At 48.2% G+C, this 21,384-nt stretch overlaps 1 protein-coding gene across 1 annotated transcript in view; it reads left to right on the forward strand.

Annotated features, from left to right (window-relative positions):
- The first annotated feature begins 276 nt into the window (after positions 1 to 276).
- Positions 277 to 21,384, forward strand: part of LOC134966335 (taste receptor type 1 member 2-like) — a 65,340-nt gene continuing 44,232 nt past the window's right edge. The window contains exons 1-2 of the mRNA XM_063943005.1: positions 277 to 568; positions 1,923 to 2,675. Coding sequence (XP_063799075.1) covers positions 311 to 568; positions 1,923 to 2,675 — 1,011 coding nt within the window. The 5' untranslated portion in view covers positions 277 to 310. The remainder of the gene's footprint in view (positions 569 to 1,922; positions 2,676 to 21,384) is intronic.

The raw sequence follows: 21,384 nt of genomic DNA on the forward strand, positions 1-21,384 counted from the left end.
TCTATTTGATAGGGGGAAAAAGACACCCAACTGACTTTTCAAACAATTGAATATCCCCCATTATATCATCAGTGTGTTTGTATGTAAAGGTGGAACTAGAGACGCCCTTTGGGTGGAACATGACACGCCCCCTCATTGGCGCATTCTGTGCGGCGTGTTCTGCTGATTCCTACAATCTCCCTGAAACAATTTTTCAAAAGTAGGCAAGTATGCCTAAAATACATCTGTGAGTGTTTCTAATACGAGATTTCACTTTTCTCCTTTCAATAGATTTAAAGTCAATCTTGCAGGATATCGTTGCTTTCAGGTGATGAGATTCGCACTGGATGAGATCAACAATAGTAGCTCACTTCTGCCAAACATTACCTTGGGATACAGTGTTTTTGACACTTGTTACATGTATAACACCATCCAGCCGGCTTTGACATTCATGTCACAGAATTCTGTCATTTATACCGAAAATAGCTATATAAATTACATTCCCAACGTGATCTCTGTGATTGGCCCAGATAACAGTGATGCTGTGGAGACAACCGCGGACTTCTTCAGTCTGATGCTTCTTCCTCAGGTACATCTATTTCATCAATGTCAGTAACAACCCAACCCTTAAAAATTACAAAACAGATTTTGATTCATATGACCAATGGTAAGCTGCTCCACATTCACTATAGAAAAATGGAGACACCTGCTGGCTATAAAGTAGAAAACCATTCTCGGTACATCTTTATCTCTAGAATGATGAATCATATGCGATGGTAGATGCTCTGAGGAAACAGACAGTGCAGATAGAGTCACTGGACAGAATTTAAGTGTAGATCTAAAGAGCACTGGATCATCCAGTGCTCTTTAGATCTACACTTAAATTCAGTCCAGTTCTACAGCTGTAAGCAGGGCGTGATGCAGTGATGGACAGGGAATATCTGGTCACCCCAACTCGTCCTAACCTACTATAGAGACCTCCCCTCTGCATCTCCAGGAGGGCGGATCCCTAACGCCTTGGAAAGTCATGCACTTGCACTGGTGTATGTGGCCACATCAATAACTGCTTGCAGCATATCAAGATCTGGTCATAGTCTAACATAGCACTTTGAGTTGCAGGTATGTAACAGTGACGTGCGGTGGGGTGAGGCAGAGCCTTTCCTGTCATACTAACGTTTGTGCCAGAGTTTTTACTGTATAAAGTATATGAAAAATACAAAGAATATGTTTGAAATATCTTCTTTGCATTATTCTAATCATTTTTATAGCCAAAACTGTGGAGTAAAATGTCTATCTTTTCTGCACATCTCTGATCAAAACTCACCAAATTTCCCAAAGTATATACTGCTGCACCTGTGTATAATGCCCAGATGTACCTTTTGGCTCATATATTGCATGTAAATCTGGCTCTGGTGCTAGCCAGTGCCACCTGAGCCATTTAGCTCACCGCACGTCCCTGGTATCTAAATATGTGAAACTCAAATTAACAAATCACTGTGGCCTGCATTTTATGTGTACTTGTGGGACACAGACATGCCCTGAGATCTAGAGGCCCAGAATGTATACTTTTCTGTGCAATTAACTCATGCTTTTCAAATATTTTATGTGTTATTTGCCTTTAACTCTTGGTATAAGAGAACTAGGGGTTTGCTATTGTAAGATGTGCTTGGTTACCAATATAATTATCGGCACGTACATTCACCTGTGTCTTTACACAAATAGAAAAAAACTTTTTTTTTCCTAAAACAACTTTTATAATTTCCCATCAAAAAGGCATCACCACAAAAATAATATCAGATCATGGACACCAGACTTCCGCCCATCTGGGTTTTGGAGGTCACCAGAGCGTTTAATGTCCATTGGCTGCTGACAATATTTGAAAGGACACAGTACTTTGAGATATTTAAATATAACTTTTTATTTTTATTCTCTTTTATTTTTAGATCAACATATTTGCTACATGTAGAAGGAAGAGCCTGCCTTCCTTTTTCCAGACTGTCCCTAGCAGGATTGTGCAGCAGCAAGCAATTCTAGACATTATCAGCTATTTTAATTGGACTTGGATTGCGGTCCTGGGAAGCTCTGATGAATACGGGATCCAAGGGGTGCACCATTTCCTAAACTTCATAACAGATAAGAATATCTGTGTTGCATATAAGAGCTTCTTACCAAATAAAGCATTGGATACGGACACAGAATGGAAAGACACCATACATCACATTGTTACAAACATAACCCTTACTAATGTCAATGTCATCCTGGTATTTTCTACAGACACTTTCCTTCTTAATTTCTTTAAAGACGCAGTAGATCTGAATCTGCCATCTAAAATCTGGCTTGCCACTGAAACGTGGTCATTGTCTCAGGACATTTACGATTTACCAAATATTGAGCAGTTAGGGGTAGTATTTGGCATTGCTCTACACTATGTGAAGATCCCAAACTTTGATGAATATCTGATGAATGTGTATTATCAAAATAGAAGCAATTCTGGGAAGTCAGGACTAGAAACCAACTGCAACCAGAACTGTGATGACTGTCTTAATTCATCTCTGATCGACTTTCTTGGCTATTCTGAGACAAGAGTCAGTTTCAGCACCTACGCAGCAGTGTACGCTGTGGCACATGCTCTACATAATGTGCTTGGTTGTGATGAAACATTAAATTGCAACAAAACAGACATCTATCCATGGCAAGTAGGTGTTACTTTCTGATATTGTAGTGATAGTTTGTGAATCTTTGCATTGCGCATATGTCATTGTTCGCTATAAAAAACAACAACCCTGATGTTTAATAAGGTGGCACTGTATTATACTTTGTGGGTATATAGCTACATTACTAGGTTTCACCATAAAAAGTCTCAGTTGACATATTAAATGAAACCGAATATAAGCCACAATAATATATGTACTGTAGCATTAGTTTATTAACTGTTACCCAGGCAATGGGCCCAGAGGTGAAGGGGGCCTGGTGATGCTTGTCACCTGCAGCCTAAACAGCTGATCTCTGTTGAGCCCAGTAAAGACCTGTTTTGAAGTTTAAGTTTTGGATCTGAAAGCTAAAACTATTACTTGCACCCATTACAGGAGGTGTCTTGGAGGATAGACTGGAAACACTACCCTCTACCCACCATCACAATGTTGGTATGGGCCTTGAGATGTAATATTATGCTCCTGCTGCACACACTTAAGGGTGAACATGTTGAAAACTTAAAATTACATTTCATCATGAGATTAAAAATTATGTAAAATTAAATACGAGTATTACTAGCTCTTTTAGCCACAAATATTAAGTATCCTCTGAAAGTATGTAGGAGTGACCCTCCATTCCTGCCAGCAGCTAAATTCCCCATAGGTTTATATGGGGGACACGTTGCAGCCAGATTTATCAATATACGCAATGCGAAGAATTCCTGATATTAGCTGCCACCATCTTCAGATGGCAGTAGCCCATTGTAGCCTATGGGCTACAGATCGGGGGTGTAGTTTCGGCAGGGTTCCCCAGCAGGGCCGGATCTAGAACTTGTGGCGCCGTGGGTGAAAAAATAGGGACGTGGTTTCATGGAGAAGGGGCGTCGTCAGTTATGCCCCCTGTAGCTGTGCCCTCAGTAGTTGTGCCCCAAGTACTGTGCCCCCTGTAGCCATGCCCACAATAGTATTGCTCCCAGTACTGTGCCCCCTGTAGAGTTGTGCCCCCTGTAGAGTTGTGCCCCCAGTAGTATTGCCCCCAGTACTGTGCCCCCTGTAGAGTTGTGCCCCCTGTAGAGTTGTGCACTCTAGTTGCGCCGCTTACAAAAAAATAAAAAATTAAAATGAATACTCACAATCCCCGCTCCTGCTTCCCAACCACTGCTGCCCTCCATCTCCGGCTGCTGGCGCCGCTCCTCGGATCTATGGGAGAAACGTCATGACGTCTCTCCCATAGCACCGCATAGACACTAGAGGTCACTTATGACCTCTAGCGTCTATGTACCGCTCCCACAATGCCGTGCGCGATGACTTCATCACGCACAGCACAGCATCTACACAGCAGCGGGCGGCACCAGTAGCGGATCTTGCCACGGCGGCGGCGGCGCCCTCCAGAAGGTGGCGCCCCGGGCAAATATCCTGCTTGCCTGTAGCAAGATCCTCTACTGTTCCCCAAGAACCTACTGCCGAGTGATACATTCACCCGATATGATCACATTTTGCAGTGCGATCCTGGGCGCTAATATCGCTTTCCAGAGATTGACCCCCGCAGCTACCGCCATCTTCAGATGGTGGTAGCCCATTGTAGCTCATGGGCTACTCATCACATTCTTGGCTGGCAGATGGTTCCCCTGGAACCCTCGCATATTTGTAATACAATCCTGGGTGCTAATATCACTCCCAGATTGCAATGCATACGAAATCAATGATAAATGGGACCCTATATTTCTTATTTCTGTCACCTCCCCTCTCATATCTCTCTCATCTCGGTCCCCCTCCTGTCTCTTTCATCTCCATCCCTCTCCCGGCTCTAACTTCTGATGCTGTCCTGTTTCTCTCACCTCTGTCTTTTCTCCACCCGTATCTCTATCCCAACTTGTCCTTTTAACGCCACCTACCTACTTAGGGTCACAAAGAGGGGGGTGAGTCAGTCAGAGGGATAGCTAAGAGGCAAAGGGGCCATTTATCATTGATTGCAATTGCAATGCAAACTGGGTGCGATATTAGCACCCAAGATCACATTGCAGAATGTATATAATATACAGTTTATTTGTTTGCATAGATTACAGTAGGTTTCTTTGAAGTGGAGGCTATGCACAATATTTAGCTAATATTTATACTTTAGCTAATGGAATAAATATAAACAAAATCCGATACATACAGTATCTCATTGCCATATAATGTAATATAGTAGAGTTAATTGTACAATTCTGATTTGGTTCGGTATGTGTGACCGGCAGACAAGATGCTGGCAATCACAATACCAATGCCGGCATCCTGATCTTAAAAATCCCAACAAGGGCAAAGTAAGTATGGTATCCCCTCTCCACTACCCCCTAACCGTCCCTTCCCTCAGCCTGACCCTAACCTCCACCCAGTGGTGCCTAAACGGTTTAAACCTATCCCCCCACCCCTCCCCGCAGCCTAACCCTAACCTCCCCCCCAGTGGTGCCTAAACTTACCACCCCCATCCCCGCAGCCTAACCCTAACCTCCCCTCAGTGGTGCCTAAACCTACCCCCCCCCCCCTCCCCGCAGCCTAACCCTAACCTCCCCTCGGTGCCTAAACCTACCCCCCCCCTCCCCGCAGCCTAACCCTAACCTCCCCTCAGGGGTGCCTAAACCCCCCCCCCCTCCCCGCATCCTAACCCTAACCTCTCTCCAGTGGTGCCTAAACCTACCCCCCCCCTCCCCGCAGCCTAACCCTAATCTCCCCTCAGTGGTGCCTAAACCTACCCCCCCTCCCCGCAGCCTAACCCTAACCTCCCCTCAGTGGTGCCTAAACCTACCCCCCCCTCCCCGCATCCTAACCCTAACCTCCCCTCAGTGGTGCCTAAACCTAACCTCCTCCCTGTGGTGCCTAACCCTAACCCCGCAGCCTAACTCTAACCTCCCCCCAGTGGTGCCTAAACCTTCCACCCCCATCCCCGCAGCCTAACCCTAACCTCCCCCCAGTGGTGCCTAAACCTACCCCCCCACCTCCCCGCAGCCTAACCCCAACCTCCCCTCAGTGGTGCCTAAACCTACCCCCCCACCTCCCCGCAGCCTAACCCCAACCTCCCCTCAGTGGTGCCTAAACCTACCACCCCCATCCCCGCAGCCTAACCCCAACCTCCCCTCAGTGGTGCCTAAACCTACCCCCCCACCTCCCCGCAGCCTAACCCCAACCTCCCCTCAGTGGTGCCTAAACCTACCCCCCCACCTCCCCGCAGCCTAGCCCTAACCTTCCCCCCTTAGTGCCTAAACCTAACCTCCACCCAGTGGTGCCTAAACGGTTTAGACCTAACCCCCCAACTCTCCTCGCAGCCTAACCCTAACCTCCCCCCCAGTGGTGCCTAAACCTACTACCCCCATCCCCGCAGCCTAACCCTAACCTCCGCCCCAGTGGTGCCTAAACCTACAACCCCCATCCCTGCAGCCTAACCCTAGCCTCCCCTTAGTGGTGCCTAAACCTACCCCACTCCCCCTTCCCCATAGCCTAACCCCAACCTTCCCCCCTTAGTGCCTAAACCTAGCCTCCTCCCTGTCGTGCCTAACCCCCCCACCCTGCAGCCTAACCCTAAACCCCCTGCTGACAGGGGTAGTTAGAAGATGAGCCAAAATTATTGGTGTATATGTACAAAAAATAGAATTTCAAATTTGTAATAACTTATATTGTTTTATTATGCTATAAATTGTATTATACAATTAAATGTGGGGGTGGGAGGTGGGTAGGTGTGAATTGATTTGCATGCAGCATCACTTTTATTGGCAAACCTGCCTAGTGCTGCCTCATGTTATGTCTGCAGCGCAGGCATAGCAAGAGAGAACGCTGAACACACAAACTGAAGACTCACTGACTCTGTCTTCCCAGCGCTGCCGCTGCAGCTTTCCTCACATACAGTAAGCTGGTCAATAGGGGTGGATGCAGACGGTGCACCCACAGGACAAATTCGCTGTGGGCAACGCACCATCTTCCCATACCTAGTTACGGCCCTGCATTTAATATACATTGGTGTTAAACACTTTATAATGTGTTTTTTCTCCCAAAAAGGAGGCAGGTTTTAGAATAAGTTTCATCGTGATCGGTTGTCAGGTTGCTGTGGAAAGGGCCCTGTGGGGAGGGATACCCTCCACTGCTTTCAGCAAGTCGGCAGCGACAGGCGTAAGCGACTCAGTAATAGTGGCGTACGTACAGTTGTCAGGGGACTGTGGTCGGGGCTCCATGTGGAGGGCTTCCCTTCACTGCTCTCAGAAAGTTGCCAAGTCAGCAGCAACAGGTGTACGCACCTCAATAGCAACCGATTGGTCATCAGGGGGCTGTGGTGAGGCTCCACGGTAAGGTCTCCCCTGCAGTGCTCTTGGCAACTCGTCAGCAACAGGCATACGTGCCCCGTTAGTGACCAATCAGAACATCGCGGCACATGTTTGCTTTTTACTGTCATAGACTTATTCGTAGGTGAGCATCAATAATTAGTACTTTTTGGACTAACATCTATGAATGTAGGTCAAATAGCTCTAAATTATTTTCTCATACGTCCTAGAGGATGCTGGGGACGCTTCAAGAACCATGGGGTATAGACGGGATCCGCAGGAAACATGGGCACTTTAAAACTTTGAATGGGTGTGAACTGGCTCCTCCCTCTATGCCCCTCCTTCAGACTCCAGTTAGATTCTGTGCCTAGAGAGACTGGTCACACACAGGGGAGCTCTACTGAGTTTCTCGGAAAATACATTATGTTAGGTTTATTATTTTCAGGGAGCACTGCTGGCAACAGGCTCCCTGCATCGTGGGACTGAGGGGAGAGAAGCAGACCTACTTCTGTGAGTTTAAAGGCTCTGCTTCTTAGGCTACTGGACACCATTAGCTCCAGAGGGTCTGATCACTTGGTACGCCTAGCTGCTCGTTCCTGGAGCCGCGCCGTCACCCTCCTCACAGAGCCAGAAGAAAGCCGGGTGAGTAAAAGAAGAACAGAAGACTTCAGTGACGGCAGAAGACTTCAGTGTCTCTGACATAGGCGTGCGCAGCACATTTTATTAGGGGGTGCACTGTTGGAGGGGTGTGTCTAGCACCACCTTTTGGGCGTGTCTAGCACCATCTATTGACGGTCAGCGTAATATAAAATAACCACCCTTGTACCAATCCTAATAAAGCAGTAACATTGTCAGATGTTGTGGTGTGCACCAAACAAACACTCCTGATGGCACTCACTGCAATTACACTGCTCCTCCTCAGCCTGGTCTGGTCCCCCCTCTCTTTCCCCTGCAAGCTGCAGTCACTCACTGACACTGACAGTCACATACTAGTTACTGCTACTGCTGGAAAAACGTGTTACGTGTCAATGCTGCTGCCGACCACCTGCCAGTATTGAATGTGTCCTCCTAAGAGGAATACTGGCTGCATGCTGCTCCTCATCAGTGGCTGGCGTTGGCTAGAATAGAAGGAAAGAGGTGGGCGTGTGATGGGTGGGCGTGTGAGCAGCATGATGTCATCACGTCACATCACGCAGTTTTTGTACATGGAGGTGGAGCCGGGAGTTTGAAAGCCGGTAGCAGTGGCACCCTTGATTAACCCAGGCGTCCAGTCAGTAATGCAGTCCTGACAGGGTGCAACACAGAGGGGACAGTAATCAGCCTGCTCGGCGATCGCTGCATCAGGCATGTGAGATCGGATTGTCGGACATTAGGGGGTGCCTGTGCGCACCAGGCACCCCCCCTGCGCACGCCTATGGTCTCTGAGGTACCTCGCAGCGGTTGCGCTGCACGCCATTGCTCCCACACACAAGCGGCACTACAAGGGTGCAGGGCGCAGGGGGGGGGGGGCGCCCTGGGCAGCAATATACCTCATATATTAGCATGGCAAAGAGGTATACAGTGCATAGGCACTGTATACAGCCCCCCGCCAGTATAAAAATATGAAAAAGTAGCGGGACTGAAGCGCGCCGTTAAGGGGGCGTGGCTTAGCTCTCACAGCTCTATCCAGCGCCATTTTCTCCTCACAGAGACGCTGGCCCTGCCAAAGCACTGATTAACAGCTCACAGTGAAAAACGGGGGGGGGGGGGGGGGGGGCACAGTTGTTTAGTGCAATATATGTTAAAAATAAAGCACTATATATAATGAGCGTGGTGTAAAAGAGCTGGTAAACGTTTTCTGTGTTTTCCCTGTCAGAAAGTACTGGGGTCTATCCCTTATAGTCAGTGTAATGTCGGTGGGTGTTTAGTATACGTGTGTCGGCATGTCTGAGTGCTCTGCCACAAACGGCTATGGGAATCCCTCTGTCGGCACCGCCGACTCCTGATGGTACTTGAGTCATGAAAATAAGTGTCAACATGTCAGTAGTTGTATGCTTTTCCAAAAGAGAAAACTATATGGGAGACACAGGCATGTGTGGGTGACCCTGTCAGCACCAACTAATCTGACTGTGTAAAAATTAACATGATTATGTGATGCATTTCAGAAAACTATACCTGTATATATATATATATATATATATATATATAGTACGGTTGCATTGATCTGTGGCTCGAACACAGACGTAGTAATTTTTGTGGAGGGCGTAATATTAATAATATATATATTTCCCTCAGACCCCTCGGGGTCGCAAAAAATGTATTTTGCCCAGTTACTACTCCCTGTTATCGACACGAATACTATTTCTTATGTCGACCATAATGTTTCCTGATTAGATCCACAACATCGGCATTCAGTACATGTTTCATACACATTAAGAACGTATTAACGTCACTAGGGACCCTGCTGTTCCTGACAAAATATATATATGATATATATATATAGATATAGATATATGTGTGTATATGTGTATTTAAATGTGTATATTTATACAAAAAAATTATAATGAATGCTGAAGTAAACTTTTCCTTCTCATGTGCTGGTCGCTCTGTTGAATAACTCTAGGTCAGCCGGGACAAGATGGTTTCAAATCATCACGAGGAGTCCGAGTGTTTATTCTTTTCCCGCCATAGATAGAATAGTGAGAGTCAACCCCTGTTCTGCACGGGGCCCTGTCACAAAGGATCGTTTACAGGAAGCTAAGTGATATTTTAATTATATGCTTTGATTATACTTGCATTGCATGCCCATGGGGGAGTGCTTGTATTCAGAAATGGTCGGTTACTTTGTCATACGATATAATTACCCTGGGGAGAGATGAGATACTCCTTAAGTTGGGTCATATCTAGAACATTGCAGCATACTACCGTGCGACTACAAGGGATGTGGGACTCTTGGGTGCGCGGGCCACTTCCATGGCGGTCTCGGCTAGGAGGGCGTTGTGGATTCACCAAAGGTATGCTAATGCTGACTCTGAAAAGAAGTGGAGCCTCTTCCCCATGAAAGTGAAGCCTGGTTTGGTGATGGCCTTGTTAATATGCTCTCGGCAGGTTCCACGGGTAAGTATACCTTCTTGCCCTTTGTTCCCTCACAACGGTTGGTGACGCATTGTTGTAGGATGCAGTCATTTCGACCGAATAGATAAGGATTCCCCTTTCTTTGCAGGTAAAGGAAGGTAAAAAAGGTAAGAGGTCAGCTGCCTTTTTCAAGTTCACAGGAGCAGAAATCATCCGTTGTTTTCTGCCGCGCCCACCGCAGGATGTTGGGTCTATCTTGCGGGTGCCCATAACGGTGGGACCACGTCTAAAACTCTTCAGTCAGTCCTGGAAAGGACATGGACCAGTGAGTTAAGGATAGAGTCCCTAGGGGGACATACGGGAGTTTCCAGACGTTTCCCCTCACCGATTTTTTCAAATCGACCTTACGGATCCTCCTCAAGACAAGACAAGAGGTAGTATGTGACGCAATACAAGAGTTGTGTCAGGATCAGGTCATTGTCCTGCTGTTCCGCTCACAAAAAAAAAAAAGGAAAGCTTTGAGAATTCAGAGTCTGGCAGACCTGCAACGGTGTCAATCCATCAATACATTCAGTTGCTGAAAAAGATGGTTGCGGCCTACGAGGCCATTCAGTGGGCAGGTTGCATGCCAGAGTGTTTAGCGGGACCTGTTGGACAAGTGGTCCGGTTCCCACCTGGATAATCATGGTTTCAAGACCAGTATCTCACTCTTGTGGTAGCGGCGCAATTCTCACCGAGGACAAGTGTCATGTTAGGATACTTGTCGCCACATTAACGGTCTAGAGTTAAGGACCGTTTATAACGTTTTTTTACAAACAAAAACCGGAGAAGAAATGGCAGAAGCCAGAAAGATTTTCCGCTGGGCGATGAAAACATTTACGCGCTCTAGCAGCGATGTTCGTTCCAAGAGTGGACAACTGGGAAGCAGACTCTCGGCGGACACGTTCTCCATCCAGGAGGGTGGAGTCTACATCACGCGGTTTTCACAGAAGTGACCAGTCTTTGGAGTATTCCGCAAATAGACAAGATGGCGTCTCACCTCGACAAGAAACTTCAGAGATATTGTTCCAGGTTTAGGGTCCCTCAAGCGATAGCGGTGGACGCCCTAGTGACACCGTGGGTGTTTCGGTCGGTCTATGTGTTCCCTCCAATTCCACTCTTTCCAAAGATGTTAAAGATTATAAGAAGAACAAAGGTTCAGGTGATCCTTATTGTTCCAGACTGGTCAAGGAGGGCTGGTATCCGGATCTTCAGCAATTACTCATAGGAGATCCCTGACCTCTTCCTCTGCGAGAGGATCTATTATAGCAGGGTCCGTGTGTTCCAAGACTTACCGCGGTTTCCATTGATGACTTGGAGATTGAACGTCAGATCCCAGCCCGAAAGGGTATTCCCAGTGAAGTCATCCCTACTCTTCTTCAGGCAGAAAAGAAGTAACGTCAAAACATTACCACCATATTTGGAGGAAATTATGTGTCTTGGTGTGAATCCAAGAAAGTTCCTACGGAAGAATTCCAATTGGGTCGTTTTCTCCATTCTTTTCTTACAAGATTGTGTGGATGCGATCTTAAGTTGGGCTCGATTAAGGTTCAGATTTCAGCCTTATCGTTTTTCTTCCAAAAACAATTGGCCTCCTTTCCAGAATTCCAAACTTTTGTAAAAGGAGTCTTACACATCCATCCTCCCTTTGTGCATCTGTGGCACCATGGGATCTTTAAGTGGTGTTGCAGTTCCTGCAATTTCTTTGGTTGAACCTTTCAGTAAGGTTGAGTTGAAATTCCTCACTTGGAAAGTGGTCATGCGGTTGACCTTGGCATTCGCAAGGCGGGTGTCTGAGTTGGCGGCTTGGTCTCACAAGAGCCCCTATTTAATCTTCCATGAAGATGGAGCGGAGTTGAGAACTCGGCAGCAATTTCTGCCAAAAGTGGTTTCATCGTTTTAACTTGAACCAACCTATTGTGGTGCCGGTGGCTACTGATGCCTGGGCGACATCGAAGTATCTCTATGTGGTCTGAATTTTGAAAATTTATGTTGCCAGATTGGCTCAGATTAGGTAAACGGAGGATCTGTTTATCCTGTATGCTCCTAACAAGATTGTGGTTCCTGCTTCCAAGCAGACTGTTGCACGCTGGATCTGTAATACGATTAAGCTTGCTCTTTTTTTACGGCTGGATTGCCGTTACCGAAATCGGTGAGGCCCATTCTACCAAGAAGGTGGGCTCATCCTGGGTGGCTGCCCGAGGGGTCTCGGTTTTACAGCCTTGCAGAGCAGCTACTTAGTCGGGTTCAAACATTTTTGCAATTATTCTACAAGTCTGGCCGATGAGGACCTCTTGTTTGGGCAATCGGTGCTGCAGAGTCATCCGCACTCTCCCGCCCGTTCTAGAGCTTTGGTATAAACCCCATGGTTCTTGAAGCGTCCCCAGCATCCTCTAGGACGTATGAGAAAATAGGATTTTAATACCTACCGGTAAATCCTTTTCTCTTAGTCCGTAGAGGATGCTGGGCGCCCGTCCCAGTGCGTACTGTATCTGCAGTTATTGGTTATGGTTACACTCATGTTGTGTTTCTTTTCAGTCAGCCTGTTGCTGACGTTGTTCATGCCATGCGGTATGCTATTATTGGTTGTGTTTACACACAGGTTGTATTACGTTTTCTGTCAGCATATTGCTGAATATTTTTCATGCCGTAGGCTGGTGTTCTATTGAATGCCACGTTCTGCTGCATGTTTGAGGTGTGAGCTGGTATGACGCTCACCGCGTTTAAACAATAAATTCTTTAATCGAAATGTCCGTCTCCCTGGGCACAGTTCTGTAACTGGAGTCTGGAGGAGGGACATAGAGGGAGGAGCCAGTTCACACCCATTTAAAGTCTTAAAGTGCCCATGTCTCCTGCAGATCCCGTCTATATCCCATGGTTCTTGAAGCGTCCCCAGCATCCTCTACGGACTAAGAGAAAAGGATTTACCGATAGGTATTAAAATACTATTTTTTTAACCTGTTTGTTTTTGTGGAGATTTCACACTGCCTAGGAGAAAATCTTCACTTGGTTGTGACAGTGCTATGGGTAATGTATTTTGGACTTACTGTAATTGTAAACCTTTTTACCTACTTTCTACTGCAGAGGCTCTCGTGGCTGATGCTATGAAAGAAAAATCGCAAAAATATGTGCAATCAATACCGTTTCACGTATAATACATATGCCCAACACCCTCCACCCCACTCTATATATTAATAAGAACCAAAAACCCTAGGTAAGCGACTTCCACCTCATCAGTGCCGGGTACTGCAGCTAGTATATATATATACGGCTCTGATGGCTGATTCCTGACTATTAGAGGAATGTGTTTATAAGCTGTGTTTATAAGGGGCTGTACATTCCTTGGTGGGCACCACAGCTTGACAGTTTACTGATATTACTGTTTGCTGTGAGTGTCGACACTGTTTTTTATATATATACTTCATATGTATTATTTCCAACGGGTTCGGATTGAAATGCCAGCGTTTGGGATGGGAATACTGTACATATGAAATCCCGGGACACAGGATGCCGAGTGTCAGTATACCGACAGTGGCATTTCGTCATCCAGAATACCGACAGCAAGGCAGCGAGTCTCCTCCCGGGCTCGCTGTGCTTGCCACGTGTAGAACCTGGTGGTGAGCTGAGTGGGAATACCAGGCATCGGTCAGGATTCTGACTGCTGGCATTCCACTGCTGTCAGGATTCCGGCTTCAGTATCCTGAACGCTGGATCCCATCAGCCAGTATATTAACCGCATCCCACAAGGATGACGGTGGTCAGAATACCGACCGCGGCATCCCAATGACCAGAACTCCAAGAGGAGAAGGTAAGTATACTTACTATCCCCCACTGGCCCCCTAACCCACCCTTCTAGCAGACTAAACCTAATCCTCCCATCCCCACAACCTAACCCAAACCTCTCCGGGCCGCAGCCTATACCGTCTCCCTTTGGCTTACCTCTCCGGCAGATGCTAGTTCGGGATCTGGCGTTTGGGATTCTTGCGCCAGTCTGGTGACCCTAATCAGGATATAGGGTAGGGATTCCGGCATCGGTATTCTGACTGCTGGGATCCCATTTCCTACATTAGAATGGTAATAATATCGTAGAAGACCAACACACCACATATTTCATCGTTCTAAATATGTACTTATTTCCACATTGTGTGCATTTGGCTTAAATGTGTTGCATTTGTTGCCTTGGTAAAGGATGTCCTATGTGCCGCATGGAATATGTTCTGCAGCATTTGCATTAACTTTTTCTGATCACAGGCTGCACCGTTTTATTCCCAGAAAAGTTGCAGCTGCATAAAGTATGTAAGTACTGACCTGCCAGCTGGGTAGACCCAGGGAGGAGGGTTGTGGGGGGGGGGGGGGGGTCCACTGCTGTACCATCTTACTACATTCCATCCCAGCTGGGCAGCAGAAGGGTAGTGGAGGGGTTGGGTGGGTGACTGCGACTGCACCATCTTCCCACAGATCTGTCGATGGCCCAACTTGGACCTGCCAGGTGCTAAGCAGCCGCTTGGGTTGCTTTGCACTATTTCATCTACTGCTTGCATTGTCCATCTCTTTTTCCCTGCATATACCGTAGATTGTATGCAAGCATAAACTCCATCACTGTTTGTATAGGGTAGAGGCCTCAGAAATATGGTGTTTATGAATTACACCAAAGGGACATAACTGTGCAAATGTAGAAAGCAAAACATGGCAGCTTGGCAGCCATTTGCACTTGTACAGTATATGTGGAGGATATGAGGAACTCTTGGGTAACCATAATGGACCAAGGACAGTGTCGGACTGGAGCATGAAGGGCCCACCGGGGGAATGCTGTTGTAAGGGCCCATGCTAAAGGATGTGGGCAGGCTCTGGTAGCGGCGTGACCAACCACCACAGAGGTTTGGCTAACCATTACAGAGTACATGTTCTGTGCCCCTTAGAAAATATATAATAAACCATAATCTTGTGAAGTGTAACGTAACATATTCAAGTGCACTAGGATAGAGTTTAGAACCTGATCCCTAGAGGAGGTGGAGGAGGGCCCACAGCCAGTGGGGTCCACCGGGGGTTTCCTCTGTTCCACCTGTGGGCCAGTCCGACCCTGACCAAGGAATAGGTACACTGAAGGTGCCACAGATTGCACAGTGGTGCAGAAACAAGATTTCAGTGTGAGGCTTGCAATAATTATGAGATAAAGCAATATAATGGCCATTTCTACTCTGCAAAGTAATGCGGATTTGTAGTGCAGTTGTGCTGACACAAAACTGGTCTCATATTATTAATAAGATCTGTTTTGTATCCTTAGCCAGCACTTTCAAAAAGAGGCGCATTTCTTGAAAAATATCATAAAAAGCTCCACACACACAAAATTACCACCTGTAATACACTCACCTCCCTTTTTGGGGCAGATGTAGTAATCCTGGAGAAGTGATGAAGCAGTGATTAATGCAAGGTGATAACGCACCAGCCAATTAGCTCCAATATGTAAATTGACAATTAGGAGCTGACTGGGTGGTGCGTTATCACCTTGCACGTATTACTGCTTTATGTCACGAACCTCGGGCAGCGGCGACCGCGCTTGTCCCTGCGGGTGGCCTGGTCTGCCCGGCGCCTCTCTTCCCCTGTCAGTCTCCGGCTTCAGCGGCGGGTCGGCGCTGCTCTCCGGCGGCTTCCCGGAAGCAAGGGCGCCGCCATCACAAGCGAGGGCAAGGAGGCGGAGCAGGTCTGACGTCACCTGCCTGCTCCGCCAATCAGGCTAGGGCGGGGAATTTAAAATCAGATACCAGGCAGAGATCCGATGCCTGAGTATCTTCGTTTCTCCTGTGGAAGCTATGATCCAGAGCTCCCTCGTCCCTGCAAGCATCCTGTGCTTCCAAGCATCCTGTCCCTGCAAGCATCCTGTGCTTCCAAGCATCCTGTGCCTACAAGCAACCTGTGCTTCCAAGCATCCTGTGCCTACAAGCAACCTGTGCTTCCAAGCATCCTGTGCCTACAAGCACCTCCGTGCCTCCAGTTACCTCCGTGCCTCCAAGCACCTCCGTGCCTCCAAGCACCTCCGTGCCTCCAAGCACCTCCGTGCCTCCAAGCACCTCCGTGCCTCCAAGCACCTCGTGCCTCCAAGCACCTCGTGCCTCCAAGCACCTCCGCGCCTCAAAGCACCTCCGTGCCTCCAGTTACCTCCGTGTCTCCAAGCACCTCGTGCCTCCAAGCACCTCCGTGCCTCCAAGCACCTCCGTGTCTCCAAGCACCTCGTGCCTCCAAGCACCTCGTCCCTCCAAACACCTCGGTGTCTCCAAACACCTCCGTGCCTCCAAGCACCTCCGTGCCTCCAAACACCTCCGTGCCTCCAAGGGTCTCCCAGCACTCCCTGTACTCCCAGTACCTCAGTGCCTCCAATACCACAGTGTCTCCAATATCTCAGTACCCCAGCCTTCATTATTTCTACAAGTCTTGTCTTACAGGAGACCTACAAGAATTCCTCTGGGCCTCCCGCCTGCCGTCTTAGTTCTGCATGAGGAAGACCTACATCCGGCCATCTCTACTACGACCCAGTGGCGGTTCCTCTTCCCGGTCATCGGAAGAAGCCCCGAGTCCACAACACTCCCAAACCAGGTCAGTGATAGTATACTCAGGCCTCATGGACTCGGGGGATCGGAACACGGACTCTAGTGCCATCCAGAACCTGGCTTCTCGAGTGCAAAATCAGGAAGCAGCACAAGGTCAGGTGATGCAGTACCTCCAGCAGTTGTCCGGGCGTCTGGATCAGATTCAGGCGTCTCTGGCCTCAGTAATTCCGGCTCCTGTTCCAGCAGTCGCACCAGTTGCCGTTGCCAGCAATGTTCAACCATCGGCCGGTGTCACTCCACGCCTTCAGTTGCCTACTCCGTCCCGCTATAATGGGAATCCCAAAAATTGTCGTGGTTTCTTGAACCAGTGCGAGGTACATTTCGAGCTACTTGCACACAACTTTCCTACAGACCGGTCCAAGGTAGCATATATTATTTCTCTGTTGGAAGGTTCTGCTTTGGATTGGGTGTCTCCATTATGGGAACGATCTGATCCCATGGTTTCCAACTACACCAACTTCATCTCGTCCTTTCGAAGGATTTTCGACGAGCCCGGCAGAATGACCACTGCTTCTTCCGATTTGCTCCGTGTTCGGCAGGGCGCCCGTTCCGTGGGCCAGTACGTGGTTCATTTCCAGACCATTGCTTCCGAACTACGCTGGAATAATGATGCCCTGAGAGCTGCCTTCTGGAACGGTCTTTCCGACCGGCTGAAAGACGAGCTGGTTACTAGAGATCTGCCGGATCCATTAGAAGATTTGATTTCCCTTTGCGTCAAGGTGGATCTTCGGATGCAGGAGCGTGGAAGAGAACGTAACCGTTCGGATCGTTCCAGGTTCCGGAATCCTACTCCTAGGCCGGTGGCCTCACCTAGCTCAGATGAGCCCATGCAAATTAACCGCTCCCGACTGTCTCCGGAAGAACGACAGCGTCGTCGTGAGGGTAAACTCTGCCTTTACTGTGGAGCCGCAGATCATTTTCTTAAATCTTGTAAAGTCCGTCCGGGAAACGGGCAGACCTAGCTTGTTCCGGAGGAGTCAAGCTGGGAGTTACGACAAAAGCTTCTCCAACTTCGGACTGCTTGCTTCCAGTAACTCTAGTCTCCAATTCAGTCTCCAGGTCTTGTGAAGCCCTATTGGATTCCGGAGCTGCAGGGAACTTCGTTTCTTCCTTCTGTGCCCAAAGTTTGGGTTTAAAGTTACGGCCTATCGAGCGGCCAATTTCACTGACGGCTATCAACGGGACTAGAATTTCCAAAGGTCTCATAATGTGGCGCACGGGGCCAGTTAAGCTGCGGGTCGGGGCTCTACATCAGGAAGATTTGGAACTCTTGGTAATCCCAGAAATGCCCCATGATCTGGTTCTTGGAATGCCTTGGCTGAAAAGTCATAACCCCCACATCGATTGGAAGTCGTCACAAATTCTGTCCTGGAGTTCCTTTTGTCACACTAATTGTCTTACTCCTGTTTGTCCGCTCCGTGTTACCTCCAAAACGGATGAAGAGCACATTCCGGAGGCATATCAAGGGTACAAGGACGTATTTTCGGAACAAGCTGCTGACCTGTTACCACCTCACAGGCCTTGGGACTGCCCTATTGACCTTGTCCCAGGGAAGACGCCACCTCGTGGTCGCACATATCCTCTGTCTCTTCCCGAGACTCAAGCCATGTCGGAGTATATTAAGTCCAATATGCTCAAGGGATTCATTCGCCCCTCTTCCTCCCCTGCTGGTGCAGGCTTCTTTTTCGTGAAGAAAAAGGACGGGGGGTTGAGACCATGCATCGACTACCGCGGCCTAAACGACATTACTATTAAGAATAAATACCCCTTGCCACTAATCACAGAGTTATTTGATAGGGTTCGTGGTGCCCGCATTTTTTCAAAACTCGACTTGAGAGGAGCTTATAATCTTATACGCATCCGAGAGGGGGATGAATGGAAGACTGCCTTTAATACCCGAGATGGGCATTACGAATACTTGGTGATGCCGTTTGGTCTTAGTAATGCTCCCGCGGTTTTCCAGGGATTCGTCAACGAAATCTTTCGTGATATGCTGTATCAGAGCGTTGTGGTATATCTGGACGACATACTGATTTTTTCCAAGAATCTTGTCGAACACAGGACTCAAGTCAAAGAGGTGCTACACCGTTTACAAGAGAATCATCTCTACGCCAAGCTTTCCAAATGTACCTTTGAAGTAACATCTATTCCGTTCCTCGGTTATGTCATCTCGGGGACGGAGCTTCGCATGGATCCGGAAAAGTTGTCGGCCATTCGTGATTGGACTCAGCCTCTTTCCCTGAAAGCAATACAAAGGTTCCTGGGCTTTGCGAACTACTACAGGAAATTCATTAAAGGTTTCTCCACCATTGTTGCACCCATTACTGCCCTGACGAGAAAGGGTTCTAATCCTAGTTTGTGGCCTCCGGAAGCCATTGTAGCTTTTTCTCGCTTAAAGTTAGCTTTCACGACGGCTCCAGTTCTCCAACAACCAAATTTCGAGGAACCCTTCTTCTTAGAAGTTGATGCATCTTCAGTCGGGGTGGGGGCTGTCCTCTCCCAGCATTCCTCTGATAAGAAATTACATCCGTGTGGCTTCCACTCTCGTAAATTCTCTCCAGCCGAACGAAATTACTCTATTGGAGACCAGGAACTCTTGGCAATCAAATCTGCCTTGGAAGAATGGAGATATCTTCTAGAAGGGGCTAAACATGTGTTTACCATCTACACGGATCACAAGAATTTACTGTACATCAAATCCGCACAATGTTTGAATCCTCGCCAGGCGAGATGGGCACTTTTCTTTTCCCGATTCTCGTTCATTATCAAGTACCGTGCCGGGACTCTCAATATTAAAGCAGATGCGCTTTCCCGTTCACAGGTTCCCACAGACGAGGATGAACCTCCGGAGCGGGGTTTAATTCTGAATCCAGTTTCTGTCTCTGCTGCTTTAACTACTCCAGCTCCTCCTCCTGGAAGAATGTCCGTACCAGCTAGATTCCGCCCAGGAATACTACGGTGGGTCCATAACTCCAAGTTTTCCGGTCATCCCGGCGCTCAGAAGATGTACAAGTTTCTGCAAAGGTCTTACTGGTGGAACACCATGAGGAAGGATGTACAAGATTGCGTTAATTCGTGTCCCCAATGTACACAACATAAATCTCCTCGTCTGCCTCCTGCAGGGTTACTTCGTCCTCTGCCTATCCCTGTGAGACCCTGGACTCACATTTCCATGGACTTCATCACTGACTTGCCCTGTTCCAAGGGTTGCAACACCGTTTGGGTTATCGTTGACCGTTTTTCGAAGATGGCACACTTTGTGCCCTTGACTGGTCTTCCGACAGCACCGAAACTGGCTCTATTGTTTATCCGAGAACATTTTCGTTTGCATGGGTTGCCACAAGAGATTGTTTCTGACCGTGGAGTACAGTTCACCGCCAGGTTTTGGAAAGCCCTTTGTTCAACTCTACACATTAAACTTAAGTTTTCGTCGGCTTATCATCCCCAAACAAATGGACAAACGGAACGAGTCAATCAAGATCTAGAGACTTTTCTTCGGTTGTATCTCTCTCCTTCACAGGACAACTGGGTGGAGTTGTTGCCTTGGGCGGAGTTTGCCCATAACCATTTGTTTCATTCTTCCACTGGGGAATCACCATTTTTCGTCAACTACGGGTTCCATCCCCGTGTTCCGGAATTTCCAAGCCTTCCGATAATAGAGGTTCCTGCTGTAGCGTCCACTCTACGACACTTTGGACAAATTTGGAGAAAGGTTCATGCTAATCTTAAGCAGGTTTCTGTTCGGTACAAGTTCTTTGCAGATAAGAAACGGCAAGCCGCACCTCAATATAAAGTTGGGGACAGGGTATGGCTGTCCACACGGAATCTCCGGTTGAAGGTGCCCACCATGAAATTCGCTCCAAGGTTCATCGGTCCTTACCCTGTGCTACAAGTCTTAAATCCTGTGGTCTGTAAACTGGGTTTGCCTGCCCATCTTCGCATACCTAACGCCTTCCATGTTTCTCTACTCCGTCCCCTCATACTGAATCGATTCCACTCAGCACTCCCAAGGCCAACGTCCGTAGTGGCAGAAGCTGGAGCGGAGTTTGAAATCAAAGCTATTCTGGACTCTCGTTATCTTCATAAAAAATTACAGTACTTGGTGGACTGGAAGGGTTATGGACCTGAGGAGAGAAGTTGGATTGGGGCTACTGAAGTAACGGCTCCTCGTCTGATTCGGATCTTCCACTCCTGACATCCGACTAAGCCCGGGAAGTGTCCAGGGGCCACTCCTGGAGGAGGGGGTACTGTCACGAACCTCGGGCAGCGGCGACCGCGCTTGTCCCTGCGGGTGGCCTGGTCTGCCCGGCGCCTCTCTTCCCCTGTCAGTCTCCGGCTTCAGCGGCGGGTCGGCGCTGCTCTCCGGCGGCTTCCCGGAAGCAAGGGCGCCGCCATCACAAGCGAGGGCAAGGAGGCGGAGCAGGTCTGACGTCACCTGCCTGCTCCGCCAATCAGGCTAGGGCGGGGAATTTAAAATCAGATACCAGGCAGAGATCCGATGCCTGAGTATCTTCGTTTCTCCTGTGGAAGCTATGATCCAGAGCTCCCTCGTCCCTGCAAGCATCCTGTGCTTCCAAGCATCCTGTCCCTGCAAGCATCCTGTGCTTCCAAGCATCCTGTGCCTACAAGCAACCTGTGCTTCCAAGCATCCTGTGCCTACAAGCAACCTGTGCTTCCAAGCATCCTGTGCCTACAAGCACCTCCGTGCCTCCAGTTACCTCCGTGCCT

The sequence above is a fragment of the Pseudophryne corroboree genome, chromosome 10 (genome assembly GCF_028390025.1).
Source record: "Pseudophryne corroboree isolate aPseCor3 chromosome 10, aPseCor3.hap2, whole genome shotgun sequence".
Lineage (NCBI taxonomy): Eukaryota > Metazoa > Chordata > Amphibia > Anura > Myobatrachidae > Pseudophryne > Pseudophryne corroboree.